The sequence below is a fragment of the Leopardus geoffroyi genome, chromosome D1 (genome assembly GCF_018350155.1).
Source record: "Leopardus geoffroyi isolate Oge1 chromosome D1, O.geoffroyi_Oge1_pat1.0, whole genome shotgun sequence".
Classification (NCBI taxonomy): Eukaryota; Metazoa; Chordata; class Mammalia; order Carnivora; family Felidae; genus Leopardus; species Leopardus geoffroyi.
In genome coordinates this window covers 1,251,662-1,270,612 of record NC_059329.1, presented here as the reverse complement: position 1 = coordinate 1,270,612, position 18,951 = coordinate 1,251,662, and the positions used below count along the sequence as shown (strand labels likewise).

The window sequence follows — 18,951 nt, the reverse complement described above, 5'->3', positions numbered from 1 at the left end:
ACCACTCACATTGGATGATCTGAGTCATTATGCTCTCAGAAATGAAGAAAGACTGAGCCATCCACGTGCCCATGTTATCTGTTCCTAATTCCGTTTTCTGTTCTGGCTCATCTTCCAACTAAAACGTTTGGAAGTTTCTGGGGCAAATACTTGAGAAAATTAGCATATGTGGTCAGATTTCAACTATGAAAAACATACATTAAAAAAACCCTGTTAGCAACATGCTTTATCCTATAATTCAAAGGAGGCATGTTGCCTTATAGGTACTCCTTTCTGACTGGTGAGATTCACAATTGTGGAAAAAAATGGATACAATTTTCTAAATTCCCCCTGATCATCGCGATGTAAAAAACTAAAACTTAGAAGGAACTACAGTAAAGCGTTCATTGTGTTTTTCTCTTTGTGGTATGACTATTTATGATTTCTTTTCTACTTTTAACTTTTTCTATATCCTGTGTTTTCCTATAACAAAAATATGAAATTTTATTGAAAGACATAAAACTTTATTTTAAACACTTTGTAGAAACGTGGCTTCCCATCACCAGCAGAATAAACTGACGTCTCAGCTGGAGACTAACGGGTTTCCACGAGTGAGCTCCAACCTGCCTGCCCACAACTTCGTTTTTCACTTTTCATTACTACCCTTCACACACTTTTTATTTCAGTCAAAATTAATTCTGTCTTTTCCCAAACAGACGTTCAAATTTCTTGACTCTGCATAGTTGTTTCTTCTGTTTCCGGACTTTCCTCCGTGTCTGCTTTCTTTCAGTGGGCTTTTCCTGGAGGAAACGTCTTCCCTTATGCATAATTCCCACACACCTCCTCTCTTTATTCCGTGCAGAGCTAATTATGCAGGAATCACCTCAGCTAGATGGCACCCTCCCTGTCTTTCTTTCTTCATTCCTTCATTTCATCTCCCCCTTCTTTGTTTCCTCTTTTTAAATAGATAATTCGGTCACGTTTTCGCTCCATTTCTCTTTTGCTTATTACCTCCAAATGTACACTCTTAGTTTGGGAGTCCTGAAACATTCAAGGCGGAGACTCGGACACATGATAAATGAGTTTGGAGCCGAAGGGATGATTGTATCAGCTGGCCGCAGCAAGCCTCATGTATTATCTTGTCTCATTAGTCATGGAGAAGCGTGGTGAGTGGGAAGACAGAAGGGAGAAGTTATCGGGAGGAATGAGGCTTGCACTGGCTGCCAGCTTTTGAACCCAAATTTGGATCAGGTCGAATTTAAGTTTCCTGCCGGGCCCGATCCCTTCAGGATAGCTTTCCGCAACCTGCCGGCGTGTGGCCCTTGTACGTGTTCAGCCCTGTGATAAATGGTCCTCCGGCGAATGGCCGTTCTCACTGCTGTGCTGGAAAAGCCAGTGTTTTTCTGCTAGTGTTCACAGATTCCCCTCTACCTTTGGGGTATTTATTCTCTGTCTCTTCCTTCTTTCTCCCACCCAGTTGCCTCATAACCTACCTGTCTTCCTCATTAACGCATTGCCTTTTAAAATTTAATCTCCAAAATGCAAATTGACTCTCACCCATTGTCAGAAAATCCCTTGGCACTGCTATCTTGAGTATTTTACAAAGGAACGAGGGATATGAGTACACAAGCCTTCGATTTATTCTTTACTAGAGAGACTCAAGATGATTGCCTGATTCTTTTCCAAAGACAGTGAAGCAAAAGAATTCAGTTAATAGGGTATTCGGTAAATATGACACGTAGGTTCTGGGGAGTTAGAAACATCTGCATGATTTGTGAGGTTTTTTTTTAACTTTTCATTCACCTCTTTGTTTTTTCCTGTGAGCCCTTCATTCATAACGAATACATTAATGAATTCTGTCAGCAGTTCTGGGGTATCTGCTTTTCACCAGACACTACGCTCACCCCTAGGAGCTCAGAGATGAACGAAGAGCCCCGGCGATGGAGGGGAGGCAGACGGGTCAACAGTCCAGCAGGAAAAATCCGCAAGAGACGTGGGTGCAAGGCACCACTAAGAAACCAAAAACGAACTCTTCTGGAGGCTCGAGACTTCCCGAGACCTCTCAGACGCCGTTTTATAAGAGGACAAAGTCTGGACGAGCAGACTCTTGCGTTTATTTCAGGAACAACAGCGCGGCCCGTTGTGCCAATCCTGTTTGAACATCTGGGAAAATAAACATGATGTCTGTAAGGTTTCCCCGTAACCTTGAAATGTGTTTTCTGAGTTATGACACCAGAGAAAATTTAGAAAAAAACCCTTGATCCAGAAGGAATTGAGACCTGTGCTTCACGTCCCCCCCCCCCCCGCCACCTCCCCTGCCCACCCACCCGCTTCCCCAGTCCCAGCCCCCTCAGCTATGCTGACGTCAGTGAGGACCAGCGTTCCCCCTGATTTCGGTCAAGACGAGGTCCAAATTCTCTCCTCTGAAGGAATGAGGTGTCTTTCGACAGAATTGAGTCCGAACGCCAGTGTTCACACTCGATGCCCAGCCCCTGCCCGGTGGCCATCGGTCACCTGGGCACCTCCATCCAGGGTCTTACCACATCTCTGATGCACGTTCGATGAGCTACCCCTGGTGTTTATTCAGAAACAGACAAAAGGTAAAGCCAGTAAGGCATCGAGAGCAGCACTTGCCCTTACTGAATGTTCTGGACACGGACAGCACGTGGGTCATTTCACAGGTTCGCACTGGCCGGCCGTCTGTCGCGTGGCCAGCGGATAGGCAAGCAGACAGAGGAAAACCAAAGTGTGGTGACGGATCAAACGTGCCCTCAGCCAACGTTTAGCAACTGTGAATTTTGCCCTCTAGGGTCTGCACGTCTCTCGCTGTTTTATTTTCCTAAGGGTAAGGGAGGTGGGTGGGTGGGGGAGAGGGGGCCGGAGGATTGTAAGACGTTCAACCAGGTCTCCCCCTGGGGATGTCTCCTGTCTTCCAGACGAGCACCTGTCACACAGCCGGCGTGAGCAGCACTCCGCGGGTCACAGAAGAGGAGTGGGAGGAAGGCAGGGGAGGGGAAGGGAGAGAAAGGGAAGAAGAGAGAAAAAACAGGTGAGCACCCTGGGGAGACCATTCAGGGTGGCTTTTGTTTTTAAAGTTCAAACTATCTACGGATTTGAACGGAAGGTGGAGGGAAAGGGATTGGAAGAGAGTAAGAGATGTGTAGGAGATACTGACAGAGAATTCCAGTCCTGCGCAAAGTCAATCATTCGATGCTGCCACTGTTTTTACAGAGCCCCTGTTCCAGGAAGGCCACCTGTCAATAAGCCGGGCACAGACTCTCACAGACCAGAAGAGAAGGATACACTCCCTTCTTCGCGATCTTTGTTCTCTCCTCCCCTTGAGCTTTCTCTCCTCAAAAACTAAGGAACCCAAGGAGATACCCACAGCACGTATTTCAAATCAAAGACTCAAAAACTGAACTCTCCCTTCCAGCTTTATTCTAGATCTTGCTTCTTCCGTTTTGACAGAAACTAATAAGACTCTAGCTACGGATGCCCAGCTTTTCATTTACTCACATCTCCTTACATTTGATTTTAAGTACGTTTTTCTTAAAATAAGACCGCATCTAGAAGTCCTACTCAATTCTGACTTTTTACCGAGTCAGCCTATTTCTCCTCTCAAACACCGCAAACAGAAATTGTCTAGTAAATTCCAGTCACTTTTTCTTTCCAGAATAAAAAAAAAAAAAAGCCCTAGTTTTCATCTTACGAAGACAGGAAGCATTTCCTGGCGCTTAATCACTGTTTTGATTTGCAAAATTGGAAAGGTTGAGAGAAATTAGTAAAGTAGGTTGTATCATCCTACTTTGGATTTGGAATTTTTGGACGGGGTCCTGCTGCCATTCGGATGAAAGCAGTCATGAGTCAGGCTGTGGGTGACCTAAACCAACACTGTCGCCCTATAAAAGTCAGGGCTCCCTTCGGCGGACCCAGGAGAAGGTAGGCAGAGAGGAAAGCACTAAGACGACAAAGAGCCAAGGAGAGCCAGTGGAAATGCAGAATCTTCCGGCTCTCCTGCTGCTCTGTGTGGCCGTGTGCTCAGCCTATCCAGTGGACAGAGCCCCAGAGGACAAGGACAGCAACATGGACCTCCTTCAGGTAATTGATGGACGCATCTCCCACATGCACTGGCAGGGCTGAGTGGGAACACCACCCCTGCTTTCCATTCATAAACAGACGGGATGCTTTGGGCTCACTGTGGAGGAGAAGTTCAGGGACAGGGGGTTAGGAAGTGTGGGATGTGGAGGGGTCTCCCCAGCCTACTGTGGCTCCTTTCATGCAGGAGCAAACAGAGGCCAGAAACCTTAGGTGTTTGCCTAAGATCCTGACCCCCTGGGAGCAGCAGCACTGGGGCTCGAGGGGCAGGAGTGCAAGGGGAGGGTGTAATTAAATGCATCTTGCGATGGAACTTCTTTAGGTATTTTAATCCAGGGGAAGTTAAGCTAGGTATTTACATGGCTAGTGTCGCGTTCGGACCCAGAGATCTGTCCAACTTTCTCTCGTAAGTCAGGTCCCCGGGGGAAGCACAAAGTAGAAAGTTGAAGGGCTTGAATAAGTGTAACTGAAACACAAATATGCCCAAAGAAGCCTTTTTGCTTTGTGTTTCTGCCTTAAGTTCATTAGATATTGGTCTCAGCTTCCACGCCATTGTCATTGCTTGGGGAGTAGACGAAGCCCCAGACGTTAGTTGGTTACAGAGACAAAACAGACGCAAGGAAGAATCTGTAATTGAAGAATGGAATGGAATATGACACTTTTTCTGATTTTAGCCACTGGAGGAATACCGGAACTAGATGAGGGCTGCAGCTGCAATTTAGCACGAAAGGCTAAAAATCATGACTATACTAACCTCCCCACTAGCAATACCTGGAGAACTACTACGACCTCGCGAAGGATGTGAAACAGTTCGTCAGAAGAAGGCACAGCGGACCTGTCGTTAAAAAAATCCGAGAAATGCAGAAGTTCCTCGGGTTGGAGGTGACGGGGAAGCTGGACGCTGACACTCTGGCGATGATACGCAAGCCCCGGTGCGGCGTTCCCGACGTGGGCCAGTTCACCACCTTCCCTGGCCTGCCGAAGTGGAGGAAAACGCACCTCACCTACAGGTAATGGGTCCAAAGAGGTGTTCACATCACACTGTGATTTTACCAAGTACCATCACAGGACAAAATAATGTCTTCAATTTTTTTCTTAAAGGATTGTGAATTATACACTGGATTTGCCAAGAGAGGCCATCGACTCTGCCTTTGAGAAGGCTCTGAAAGCCTGGGAGGAGGTGACACCACTTACTTTCTCCAAGATTTACGAAGGAGAGGCTGACATAATGATCTTTTTTGCAGTTAGAGGTAAAAACCAAAAACAATATGAAATGCATCCATTTATTTAGTGCTGTTGTGGGGGGTGGGGGTAGGAAGACTCCAAAGGTATTTTAATTACCTGTCTTTCAAATAAAAACACTTTCTCCGTCAGATCACGGAGACTTTATCCCTTTTGATGGACCTGGAAATATTTTGGGTCATGCCTACGCGCCGGGGCCCGGCATTAATGGAGACGCTCACTTTGACGATGATGAGCAGTGGACAAAGGATACATCAGGTGAGTCGCACATCTCTCAGAATGATTTGGGTGGGTTATTTTTGTTGTTGTTTTTTTTTTAGATTTAGAAAATTCTGAGAGGCTACAAATCTTCGAGAAGTGGTGTGTTCTAGATTTCCCAAATGGCTCAAGAAATAGAATGTATTTTTGTTTTGATCGTTATTGAAAACACTTTCAGATGTCCAAAAAGTTTATTCTCTGTCTTGGTAAGCACGCTATGGAGGCATCGTTAAAGTACTTCTTTGAGGACGATGGTTCTAGTATGACCTTAGCACCATCCTTAAGAGTATTTTCTCATTGTGTTGAATTGCAGATGTCCAAGGGACCACGTGTTGCCTTGCCTCTGTGCTAACATGGGCCCTAGATAGCGCTTATATCCAAATTGGGGAAATGTCGTCTATACTCTTCAAAATGGAGATGGGAATTAAATTCCAGAAACTGAGGTCCCCGTTTAGGTTTTTCTGGTAAATCAGCCTTTTACTCTCTCTAGGTTAAGAGGAGTTTTTAGGGACTTGTTCTAAAGGGAGACACTAGCCCCCAAATACAATGCCCAATTTTTTTAGGTAGGACGGTATTTCTCAGTTCATAGCTGTATACTTTGAGGACTGACTTCCAACATTTTCAAACAACTGGCTAAAACAAATAATACTAGCCTCTGAAATTTTCTGGGATTTATAATCAAAATGCAAACAGAATATATATAGGGAGTACAAATGTGAGGTTAGTGCCGGATAAATTTCCTTGGTTTGATCGAATTAACAACTTCTTCCTGCAAAGTCACAAATGAGGACTTTAGTAGGATCACAAGTTACACAGATAATGCTCGCAAAAGTAAACTCCGCATGTCAAACGTAATTACCCAACGATTTCCAGTGTCAGCATCCTGGGTTTTTTTTTTAATAATACGCGGAAAAAGAAAATATGAATGCAGCTAGTGTTCGTGTGGTCAAAGTGTCTTTTGTGACAAATGCTGAGCATGATTAGGCATGCTATGTTTTAGACCAATCTTAACAAGCCCTATGACAATTATCATTACTAATATTTCCAGACCCAATGTGTACTTAATAATGATCCTGGGGTTGAAAAATTATGCAGGCAACAGTCTGCATACAAAAGTATGATTGTTTAGGGTTTCAGATTTGAGTTGAATAAATTGTGATTCCTTTAACTGAGACTATAACTGGCAAACATTAATACGTTGAGACAGTGTTTAGCTTTTCATTGACAAATGAAGAGAAATATTTATGAATGTGCTAAACAAGTGGGTTGGTTCCCTTCCGGAGTACAAGAAACAGGACCTTGTTTTCATGAAGTAAATAGGCTTCTGAGGTGGGAGAGGGCAGTAGGTGGACGCACTGGGTATTTTGTCTCGAAGACTGATTTCCAGAATGAGAAGCATTAAAAAACGCTAGGCTTTCCGTTAAGTGTGTTATCAATCGATCAGTCAACCAAAAAACAAGGCAAAGAAGGCCCTCTGTGCTTCCAGTAAGTAAGCCAATAAAATACAGCTGACTTGTGTGATGTACATGTACTTAAGGGATTAGGAACTACTATTTATGATTTCCTAAATAGGGACCAACTTATTCCTCGTTGCTGCTCATGAACTCGGCCATTCCCTGGGTCTCTATCACTCGGCCGACCCCACAGCTTTGATGTATCCCGTCTACAACCCACGCACAGACCTGACCCGCTTCCGCCTTGCCCAAGATGATGTGAACGGCATCCAGTCCCTGTATGGTGAGTGATGCTGGAAAAAGGAGGCATTGGAGCTTTGCAGCCATGGTCTTCGGGAAAGCTTTAAAATGCTGCATCAAGCATTTGCAATTCGTCTCAACGCACTCAGAGAGTGTTTGGAAAGCATAGAAATCGACGGAAGCATCCCATTTCGCCTCGTGTTCAATCCCCACATCTGTTTCCTTTAGGACCTCCCCCTACGTCATCCCCTGATGGCCCCGCGGGGCCCGCGGAATCTGTGCCTCCAGAACCTGGGACACCAGCCACGTGCGATCCTGCTTTGTCCTTCGATGCCGTCAGCTCTCTGAGGGGAGAAATCCTGTTCTTTAAAGACAGGTCAGACCAGAAGATTCTATTTCCCTATCTATTCTTTTGACGTACATTCTTGTCCTCTCCTTGTTGTTCCTCGAAGTCACGCTTGCTTTTCAAAAGTCCAACTTCAGAATCGCAACTTTATCTTTACCTCCTTTAAAAATGGAGTCAGGAGGGTGTTACATTGAATCAATAATTTCCTGTCTGCCGGATACACATGCACTTCAGAGAACATTCAAGCTGCACAAACAGGCAGAAAGTAGAAAGCACGTCTCCCTCACCACACTAATCTGGGTTCCCTAGGGTATCCCCGTACTCAAGGACCCCTGTACATCCTTCCAGAAGGTTTCCATGCATATACCAAAAAATACTTACAGACACAGATACGCACATGCACACACCGGTCTGTCTTTTCAGAAATGTAGACCATGGGGCGCCTGGATGGCTCAGTTGGTTAAGTGTCTGGCTTTGGTTCAGGTCATGATCTTACGGTTCGTGGGTTCGAGCCCCAAGTCAGGCTTTGTGCTGACAGCTCAGAGCCTGGAGCCTGCTTCGGATTCTGTGTCTCCCTCTCTCTCTGCCCCTCCCCTGCTCGTGCTGTGTGTGTCTCTCTCTCTCTCTCAAAAATACATAAACATTAAAAAAAAAAAAGAAAAAAGAAAATGTAAGCCATGTTGTTGCACACACAGCAGTGTGCGTGAATTGTAGGTATTTAGAGGTTACACTTGGCTAACTAATTTCGCCGCAGGATCACTTTTCTTTGCCAGGAGGTCTGGTGCAGGCTTCCCGGGAGAAAGAAAACATATTTTCCCATTGGAAGTACGCCTAATTTCTGCCTGTCATCCAGCCAGAGGATGAGAGAATGCGGGAAGATGGGTGAGGCAGGTCAATGAGAAAAATGTGCTACAGGCGAAGGTCTGGGTTTCAGTTTTCATTTCTTTTTATTCATATTGCAGACATTTTTGGCGCAAATCCCTCAGGACGCCTGAACCTGGGTTTTATTTGATCTCCTCGTTTTGGCCATCTCTACCTTCGGGCTTGGATGCCGCATACGAAGAGACTAGCAAGGATATCGTTTTCACTTTCAAAGGTAATTATTATACGATAATTTCTCTAACTTGTTGAAATAAACCCTTTCACAGGAAAATTGAATAGGACTTTGATTTTCTCTGCTATCACAAATTGTGTCTACGTTGTTGCTCTCAGGTAATGAAGAAGGGAAGGGATGTTATTTTCTTTATGTTTTACAAATGATAGAAATGAACATAGCAACATACATGGCTCAGACTTGTAAATTCCCTTCTTTGGTTTGTGTTCATTCATTCAATCCACACATTGTTGTTCAATGCCCACTTTGAGCCGGGGATTACATTTTTACTATGAAAACCAAAGGCACCAACAAGTATTTCTAAAACTCAAAGGCTTAACTTTTACAAATTAAATGCGTTTATAAGTAATTAGGTAAATAATGTAGAAATAATGAAATAATTCCGTGAGTTATTTTTCTTAACAGGAAATCAGTTCTGGGCCATCAGAGGAACCGAGGTACAAGCAGGTTATCCGAAAGGCATCCACACCCTGGGTTTTCCTCCGAGCGTAACGAAAATAGATGCCGCTGTTTTTGATAAGGAAAAGGAGAAAACGTACTTCTTTGTAGAGGACAAATACTGGCGGTAAGACGCGGTTGGAATGACTCTGTATGGAGCCTGATTAGGGACGTTAGGTTCTTTCCCTGAGGGACCCCCACCTCACTCTCAGCCCTGCTTCCGTCTCACTGAGGAGGACGGATTCACGCCTACTTTCCAACTCAGCAGCGCCTGGTAATCGGCATTTCTTAAGCGCTCCTGCCTTGAGCCCTTGTGCCACAGGCTGGACCTTCCCTCTGCTGTTGCCCCACCTGCCTGGACGGCCTCTTCTCTCCTTCGCCCCTCTCCCCAGCCCACTCACCCTAAAGTCCTGGCTCGAGTCCCCACCCCCCCCCCCCCCCCACAGACCTTCCCTGCTGGACTCCAAACCCAGATGGGTTTGAAAGAAGCCTCAAGAATCCAGGCCACAGTTTAGCATTCCTTTCCTGTGGACTCACTGCCTCCCTGGGTGTTTGTCTCATCTTCCCAAATTTACTCTATGATTGTGAAGGGCTTCCCTTAAGCTCCGCCCCTCATTAGTGCTGCCTGTTTAAGTTTTATGGATAGAACCCAGGACTCACACAGAGGCTGATTCCTGGGCCAACCGCCCACACAACTGGGCAGACCAACCAAGGTCCAGCCCCTGAGTCCAAAACACATGCGCTGTGATTGCCTTCTCGCCACTCTGCCTTTTCCTAACAGGCTGCTGTAGGAAATCCAGATGTGCAGGGTGGGGAGGACATATAGGAGTCAAGCACGGCAGAGAACTTGAGATGTGTATTTGAGATAAATGAGCCAGTTTGCTTTATGTACCTGTCCATACATACCTTCGTGTCTTTGTGGTTGAAAGACGATTAAGGTTCTTTCTGTCCAGGCTTAAGAAATATGGTGACAAACATCTTCCAGATCGGGCTGTCGACTCCGGTCCTGGTGGAGATCCAGCTCTAAGAACTAAGTTCTTAGAGTTCCATTCAAGTCACATATTTCTGTCGTGCTAAACACGTTTGACATTTATTTGCAGTACTTAGAAAGTTTACTAGAATTCCGCATGAAACCAAACATGACCTAAGAATGTGGGTAACGTGGCCTCCGTGCAATGCTGAGCTGTGTTTCTTTGACCGGATGCAGATTTGATGAGAAGATGCGGTCCATGGAGCCAGACTTTCCCAAGAAAATAGCAGACGACTTTCCAGGGGTTGACTCGAAGGTTGACGCTGCCTTTGAAGCATTTGGTAAGAGGGTACTTGCTCCGTTGGCGACGGGCCACTCGGTGTCAGAGGGAAGAGGGCAGCTGGACGGGTTTCCTTTAACCAATTTCCACCTCCCTCCCCTAGATTTCAATTACCAGTTCTGTACCACTTCTATGACGACTTTATATAGTACGTTGATTTGAATCAGAACAATGATCAACACAAATCCCTATAATTTGTCCATGTGGATAAAACCAAAGTGCTTGAGAGTCCCTTCCTCACCTCTAGAGCTGTTGTCTTTCAGATTCCCATGTGGTTATAAAACCCCTCGGGGGTGTGGCCAGGTTTCTTAACTGGCTGGCTTTCTCCTCCCCTCCATCCTGTTGGGAGATTTTCCTGAGTAGTCATCAGCCGTTGCCCACAGGGCTCACTTGCAAATACAGTAAAACCTTGGATTGTGAGTACCTTGTTCTGCGTGTATTCTGCAAGACAAGCAAACATTTCTAATACATTTTAACCTGATACACGAGTGACGTCTTGCAATACGAGTAGTACGTGATGCCGAATGTCATATGATCGCAACTGAGCCAATGGTCCTTGCGGTTTGGTTTGATGTACGACTGCTTTGGATTACAAGCATGATTCTGGAACAAACTATGCTCACAAACCAAGGCATTACTGTCATTGCTTTGGCGTGTGCACAAAGTTTTTAAAAAGATACATTTTTTTCCCCCTAATCAAAGAGAGATGGCTGGTGACTGGTGATCCTTCTCGAAAGGTAACCCAAGCACCATGATGGAAGAGCCGTAAAGGGTCCTGTGGTGTTTGGAAAGAGTTTCTGTGCTTCTCTGGGGCCACACGTGACCCTCAGGCTATGAAGCGAGGAAAGGGGAGGAGGGCTGCCAGGAAAAACAAAAGTAAAGAGATCGCAGTTTCCACAGAAGCAGAGAGTTTTGTCTGATCAGAGCAGAATAACCTGATGGCCTGAACTTGGCTTTACTGCCAGACTGCGCTGGCATGGAGTGCCGTCTCCAACCCGCCCAGGGGTGACCTTGGGCAAGCAGATTGTGAGCCCTCACCTGCTCATCTATAGAATGGACTTAGACATACTTCCCTCATAGGATTGTTGCAGAAATCGATGAAAAAACAATCATCTAAAACGCTTATCATCGTCCCTGACACATACTGAAACTCCATCAACGCTTTGTAATTGTCATCATCTACTATTCTGAGTTCTGCATGTTGCCAACTTCTGTTTTTGAACAGATATCCCCTTATCTCCCTTGTCCGCATTTCCAGGGTTTTACTATTTCTTCAGTGGATCTTCGCAGTTCGAGTTTGACCCCAACGCAAAGAAAGTGACACACGTGTTGAAGACCAACAGCTGGTTGAACTGTTGAGGTGTCTAGAAGCACCACGTGGGCATTTGAAACGAAGCCGATGATTCTTCACCTGAGTCTTTGTGAATCGAAACGGTTCGCTTCCTGCTGCACGTGCACTGACAGAGCACGAGTATAAGTTGCGTGTCTGGCCGGTCAGCCTCACCTGTGACGGGCCCTTCGAGCAGGCTGCTCGGCGCGCACTTGGGTCACACGGAGCAGCTTCCCCAGGAGAAGGGAGAGCACTCGTGTGCGAGACGACTGACTGTATATAGACTGTTTGCTTGTTATTTAATAAAGACGATCAGCCAGTTGCTTTATTGTTTCGTTTGCTTCCAGAATGAGTCGTCCTCACGATCTTGGGTGGGGTAGGGGCGAAACAGAAGGCAGCCTGAGATCCTTGGCCAGTGGTGTCAGTACTAGGGTCTCCGTGGCGGCAGCCTCACCATGAGCCCATCCCGAAGTGAGGACAATGTGCCCCTTGTCCTCCCCTGGTGTCCGACGAAGAGGTGTCCCTATGTCCACCCCCCAGATGTCGTATGTGTTCCTGCTATACCCCAGGAGAAGGATCTAGGGAAGTGATCTTGCAGGGAAGGCTCTAGAGAAAATTGTGAAGCGGGGTCCTACGGTTAGCACAAGTCACCTCGTTCGTGCACTTTGTTTTTCAGGTGGAGAAAATCCAACACACCCGCTCTTCATCTTTTCCTTTTACGTATCTGTTCCCTCCGTGGAGCCCCTTTGCCTGACCTCGTGGTCTGCTCATGTCCACCCACACATGAAAGTATCCTCTTGTACTCATTTTGTGGCTGTCTGTGCGAGAAGTCCACGGGCAAATGCTTATCCTGAGGTAGATTTATTGCCCCTAAGTGGCACGTCTGGGCAACCACACAGTAAGAGCGTACTCACACTTTCACTTGCTCATTGGGGAATAATTTGTCGATCATATTCCGTGTGCCAGGCACTGTGCTGGGTTGTAGGCATCGGAATCTCAGAAAATGGACACAGCGCTGCCCTCATCAAGATTATAATCCAGCAAGAAAAAATATAGGCAGATAGCCACAAACATGTACATGCAACCATCAATGTAATAAAAGTCATAAAGGAAAACCATCGGTGTCTTTGACAGAACAATAGGGAGATCTACTCTGCTTTGGGCTGCTTTGAACGTTTGAGGGAATGGCACTGGGGAGGTTTTGAGGGAGGTGTGAAACCGGGGGAGGGGATCGTGGCTGGGACTGAAGCGGTCACACTGCAGGGTCAGACAAGAATACGGAAGAGGGCAGGACTTCACGATGGGGCTGAGAAGAGAAGAAATTCCCAGATGGCCTCCTAGAGCCTAAGGACAAATGTCACAGATGGGGGCAGCTTTGCTGAGGTGGGGGACGACTTGGAGACGCACAGCTTTGTGGGGAAAAGGTAAGAATTGGGAAGGTTTGCTTAGGTTTTCCAAGTTTTGAAATGTCTGTGAGATATCCAGGTAGGCCATGACATAAGGAGTCTACATTGGAAAGAGGAGGCACAGTGACTGTGGGAGGTGATGGGTGTGGACCACACCCACGGTGGTGACCATTTTGTAACATGGACATGTGTGGAGTCTTCACCTCGCGCACCTAAAATGAGTACAATGTTGTCTGTCGATTGTATCTCAAATTAAAAATAGATCTGCCCTATGACCCAGCAATAGCACTGCTAGGAATTGACCCAAGGGATACAGGAGTGCTGATGCACAGGGCACTTGTACCCAGTGTTTATAGCAGCACTTTCAGCAACGGCCAAATGATGGAAAGAGCCTAAATGTCGATCAACTAACGAATGGATAAAGAAGATGTGGTTTATATATACAATGGAATACTACATGGCAATGAGAGGGAATGAAATCTGGCCATTTGTAGCAACGTGGATGGAAGTGGAGAGTATTATGCTAAGTGAAATAAGTCATACAGAGAAAGATACCATATGTTTTCACTCTTATGTGGATCCTGAGAAACTTGACGGAAGGCCATGGGGGAGGGGAAGGGGGGAAAAAAAGTTTCAGAGAGGGAAGGAGGCAAACCGTAAGAGACTCATAAAAGCTGAGAATAAACCGAGGGTTGATGGGGGGTGGGGGAGAGGGGAAAGTGGGTGATGGGCACTGAGAAGGGTACCTGTAGGGATGAGCACTGGGTGTCATATGGAAACCAATGTGACAATAAATTTAATGTTAAAAAAAAGGGGGGAGGTATAAGTATACGGATTGTCAGCATTTAGATCCTCCTTAAAACCATGAATACAAAAGAGACTACATGTGAGATTGTATTTTGCTAGGAATTGAGCATTTCTTTATCTCAAAATCACCTGAATTTATTCAGTTTTTTTCTTTTTTCTTTTGTTTTCCTTTTTTTTTTTTTTTTTTTTTTTTTTTTTTTTTTTTTTTTTTGCAGGGTCCTATGTGGTCACAACACAATTCCAAAAGGTAGAAAACTGCAGAGTTAACCTTTCTCACACCCATCACCGACAGCTAGTGCATTTTCTCAGAGGCCACCATGGAGAGCTATTCTGACCCGGCCCCCGCCCTCATCGAGATTATAGTCCAGCAAGAAAGAGCGCATACAAATAACCACAGACACGTACACGCAGCTTTCAGAGCTGTTTTGTAGAGATGCAAACATCAACACTGTCTCTTGAAACTAAAATGGTGGCGTGCAAATTCGCACTGCTGTTTGCTATTTTCACTTAACGCATCTTGGCAACCATTCCACACAAGTACATGCTTCATCCTCTCACTGGCCGCCGTCTATGACATAAGCACGTAATTTGTGTATTCAGTCCCCTCTCGGTGACTAAATCAATACTTCAATAAATGCATACTTCGAAGAAATGAAATTTAAAAATACAATGTCATCAAAAGTAAAGAAAATAAATATAGCTGACATAAATAGAAATATTCTATAAGGAAAATAATTTAATGATATATAAAATATACATTTGAAAAATATATTTGAATATAATTTGAAATCAAAAATAGAAAATGCATCAAATAAAATTATGTGGACTTGTAGATTATTTTTGGCTGGCGACGTATCAGTAGGTTATTTTCAATGTTTTACTGTCCTTCCCATACACGTACTTGTGCATCTGGTGAAAAAGTCAGCCTCCAAATCCTGCGCAGAGAAGGAGGAGCAGGGGGCCTGGTGGGGGGGTTCTCCACCCTGCAGGTCGCTGCACGCCATCTACTCCAGCAGTGCGGGTACAGCGATGAAGCTGCATGCTGGCTGAAAGGGCACAAACATTGGCAGGGTGGGATGCCTTGGGTTACAGGTAGCAGTAACTGCCGACTGGCTTAAAAATAAGACAGTTTATCACTTTTCTTTTCAAAAGAAAAGTGTTGGTGAGGGTGTGAAGAAAGGGAATCCGTTGTGCAGCGTTGGTGGGGGTGCAAACGGGTGCTTCTATTTTGTTTGAGAGAAAGAGAGGGAGCATGTGCACAAGTCGGGGAGAGGGGCAGAGGGAGAGGGAAAGAGGGCGGGCTCAGCATGGAGCCCGACGCGAGGTTCAATCTCACAACCCTGGGATCATGACCTGAGCTGCAATCAGAGTCAAAATGCAAAAGTCAACGAACTGAGTTGCTGCTCAACTGACTGAGCCACCCAGGCACCCCCACAATGGAATATTATTAAGCCCTAAAAAAAAAAAAAAAGGAGATTCTGCCATTTACGACAACACGGATGAAACTCAAGGACATTATGCTAAGTGAAATCCGCCGGACAGAAAAACACAAACACAGCATAATCTTACTTAGATGTGAAATCAGAAAAAAAAAAAAATAATTGTCAACCTCATAAAAGCAGAGAGAAGAATGGTGGTTGCCAGGGACCAAGGGGGTGGAGGAAATAGGGAGATTTTGGTGATGGGATAGAAAATTTCCGTTATGTGAGACGAATAGGTTCCGGAGAGATGAGGTACCACGTGGTGACCACGGCTACTAACTCTGTAGTGTAGACTTGAAATTTGCTGAAGGTAGATCCTCACTGTTGTCACTACACAAACCCACAATAAAAGGGGACTCTGTGAGGTGGTGGATGTGTTCATTAGCTTGACCGTAGTGATCATGTCACGATGGGTACAAATATGCAAACACCGTGCTGTATACATACCTTAAATATACATCGTTTTTATTTGTCAATCGTACCTCACGACAACTCGGGAAAAATGTTAAGAAGTAAAACAATGAAAGTAAAAATAAAAGAGCTTGAGGATTCACGTTACTTAAAAGCACAGCGGTCGTGGAGATGGCAGGTTCGCTGCGATTGTGGCCCCGGCTCCCTCCCCGCACTCTGGTCCCCCTGCTGGCCGGCGGGTGAGCCGCACCTTCACCCTGGTGCTCCTCGGGGTGGGGGGTGACGCCGGTGGTAGCTCCCCGGGCGTCAGACCTCCCGCCATTAAGCAAGCGCCGACCACAAACCACTCTGCTGAGCCGCCCCTGTTTGGATCTTTTGTAACGGTGGGGTCATCCTGTAACGGTCACCGTGGTGAAGAAGAGCCATTTCACCCAGCCACGGTGCTGCAGCAGTGGGGTCGGGGGAGACACTGAGGCAGAAATCTGTGTCCATCTGCCACAAAGAGGCTTGCACAGGTGTGAAAGTGGAAGCAGTACCTTCAGATAACGCTTCGAAGTTGGGCTGGGAGGGAGGGAAACAGTATACATGTTCCTTGTCCCACCAGACCCGATTCACATCCTTCTGCGTGTCTTTGCTGGTTGGGGGAACTGGAACCCAGCAACTGTTCGTTTGCTGAACGCCTGGATTTTCCAGGCACTGCCCAGGGCTTGATGTGAAGCGTCCATTTCGCCTTTGTAAGGACCGTTGGGTCGGGGCCGTGTTTCCATCGTGCAGAAACGCAAGTTGAGAGCGGCTCAGGGACTCTGCCACGGTCACAGAGCCAAGTAGCAGAGTCAGGACCTGATTTCCTTTCTTCCTGGTCCAAAGATCATGTTCCTATTTTGTCCGGAGTAACTGACAATAACCCAGCCCAGACGGCCATATCTTATTGAGTTTAGACTCCGCTCTGAACTAGATGTTGTGCTCTATCCTACCGCACGACCACAGAGGGGAAGCTGATTCTTCCTCAGTCCTACAATTTAAAACCCTCACGGCCCGAAGGCCAAGGTTCTTGCATCTACGTCTGACATCTGGCCTTTCTAAATTCCCCTGTGCTATCCGACATTATAACGGACAATGGGGGACCTCACACCTGCTATTGCCCCCCTCTGTAATTTCCCCAAGCAATCTTGTTCCAGAAGGACTGGAGTGTGCTTGTGTGCCCACAAGCCATTCGCTCGTGTTTTTTAACACCAAGCGGAGGCCAAGCACCGGGGGGCAGACTTGTAGCCCATGTTAAGACAAGCCCAGCCCTAAAGGTGACGTGATGCTGAGTCCCAGGATGATGTTCAAGAACTGGCTTGATTTCTCTTGCCTTGGAAATTCAGAGTACATTTGCATTACAGGAAGTGAGTCTAGTATGGGGGGTGGGAGAAGGAAAGCAGGACCTGGGAACCAGATTGGAACTTGGCGATAAACCCACAGAATGGTGGATTCAACACCAATGAGAAAACAACAAATAAAGAAGGCACAGAATCTCAGCACCTGGTGTACAGATGGTTACTATCCCAGAAGCCCATTGTCAAGGCTAGAGCCACCTCGAGACTGGTCGTGAGCCCAGCCCCCTTGTGAAGAGACTCGGGCGAAAGAGCCCGCTGAATGTTCTCCAGTGCTGCAGGACTCATCTGTGAAAGCAAGAGAGCATTTAGCTTGCCAACCTGGGTTTTGGGTAGAATTAATTCAATTCTTTCCTTTATTATATTAGCAAGAGTTACTTAAATACTTACAAATACTCTGCTTGTTTGATTTTCTTCTGCACAAAAAGATTTGGATTATTAGAAAGAACCAGCAATTTTAAAATCATAATTGTAATTTGAAGTGTTGATGAAAATATTTATGAGTGCAAATAGTATTAAACGTTTAAGGATACTTTAAAATTTTAACCATATGAATCAATATCAAAGGCCCAATGAAAGTGATCATAATTATTTTTATGCACATTTCCTAGATTGATAGAGTAACAAGATTAGAAAGTTAAATTTAAAGTCTTAAGAACCTGGGCGCCTGGGTGGCTCAGTCGGTTAAGCGGCCGACTTCGGCTCAGGTCACGACCTCTCGGTCCGTGAGTTCGAGCCCCATGTCGAGCTCTGTGCTGACAGCTCAGAGCCTGGAGCCTGTTTCAGATTCTGTGTCTCCCTTTCTCTCTGACCCTCCCCTGTTCATGCTCTGTCTCTCCCTGTCTCAAAAATAAATAAGACGTTAAAAAAATTTTAAAAAAAAGTCTTAAGAACCTTAAGATGTAAGTTTTTAATAAACTGAATAGTAATTATAAGACAAGTGAAACTGCAGTAATGGGCATGCAAAAAACGCTGCCCTCAGACATTAAGGAATCCAGCGGAAAGGCTGACATATATTACTTAATCCTATTTTAATGCAGAAAGGACACAAATACCTTACATATATTATCTCATTTAATTCTCATTTACGAGGTAGGTATTGTTAAACCAACTTTACCCATAGAAGGATTGCTGTCACTCACAGAGGTTAAGCCACATCCCCAAGGTCGTGCACATGACAAATGGCATAGCCGGGGGTCGAATCCATCTTGTCTGACCCCAGGCTTACGTTCGATCCTCTCTGCCGCCTCTCTTCTCTGAGCGTTGACGTGAACTGCTTTACCAACGTGATTAACAGCAAGGAGAGAGCGGAGCCGAGACTGACAGAGGTCATAGGGCAAGAGTTGAAAAGGAGAGACAAAGGGGCTGGCACTTTATAGCAGGTCGACCCAACAGGGGGTGGTCGGACTGATCCACGAGTGGGTATATGATGCAGACATTGAAACGTTTCAAAAGTCAAGGGCTCATAACTTGAGAAGTTCCTGTAAATTCTGATAAGTGCTGCTATTTGCTATTTAGATGAGGAATGTTAAGCCATGTAATGGAGTATTTCGTGTGCATCTAAGTAAATAGGAATATGGTCTGTTATTAATAAATAAAGCAACTGTTTCATAATTCCAGAGTGTCTGCTCATTTGTCAGTGGATTAATTCATTAAGAAATCAC

The 18,951-nt window shown here is 45.6% G+C and overlaps 1 protein-coding gene across 1 annotated transcript; it reads left to right on the top strand.

The window, feature by feature from the left end:
• The first annotated feature begins 3,806 nt into the window (after positions 1-3,806).
• On the top strand, positions 3,807-12,130 carry LOC123602244 (stromelysin-1-like). Its single transcript, XM_045486599.1, has 11 exons — positions 3,807-4,077; positions 4,840-5,084; positions 5,176-5,324; positions 5,449-5,574; positions 7,147-7,311; positions 7,497-7,644; positions 8,577-8,710; positions 9,134-9,293; positions 10,374-10,477; positions 11,735-11,889; positions 11,946-12,130. Exons 1-10 carry the CDS (start codon positions 3,973-3,975, stop codon positions 11,833-11,835), a joined length of 1,437 nt encoding a protein of 478 aa, XP_045342555.1. The 5' UTR covers positions 3,807-3,972; the 3' UTR covers positions 11,836-11,889; positions 11,946-12,130.
• Positions 12,131-18,951: the final 6,821 nt, after the last annotated feature.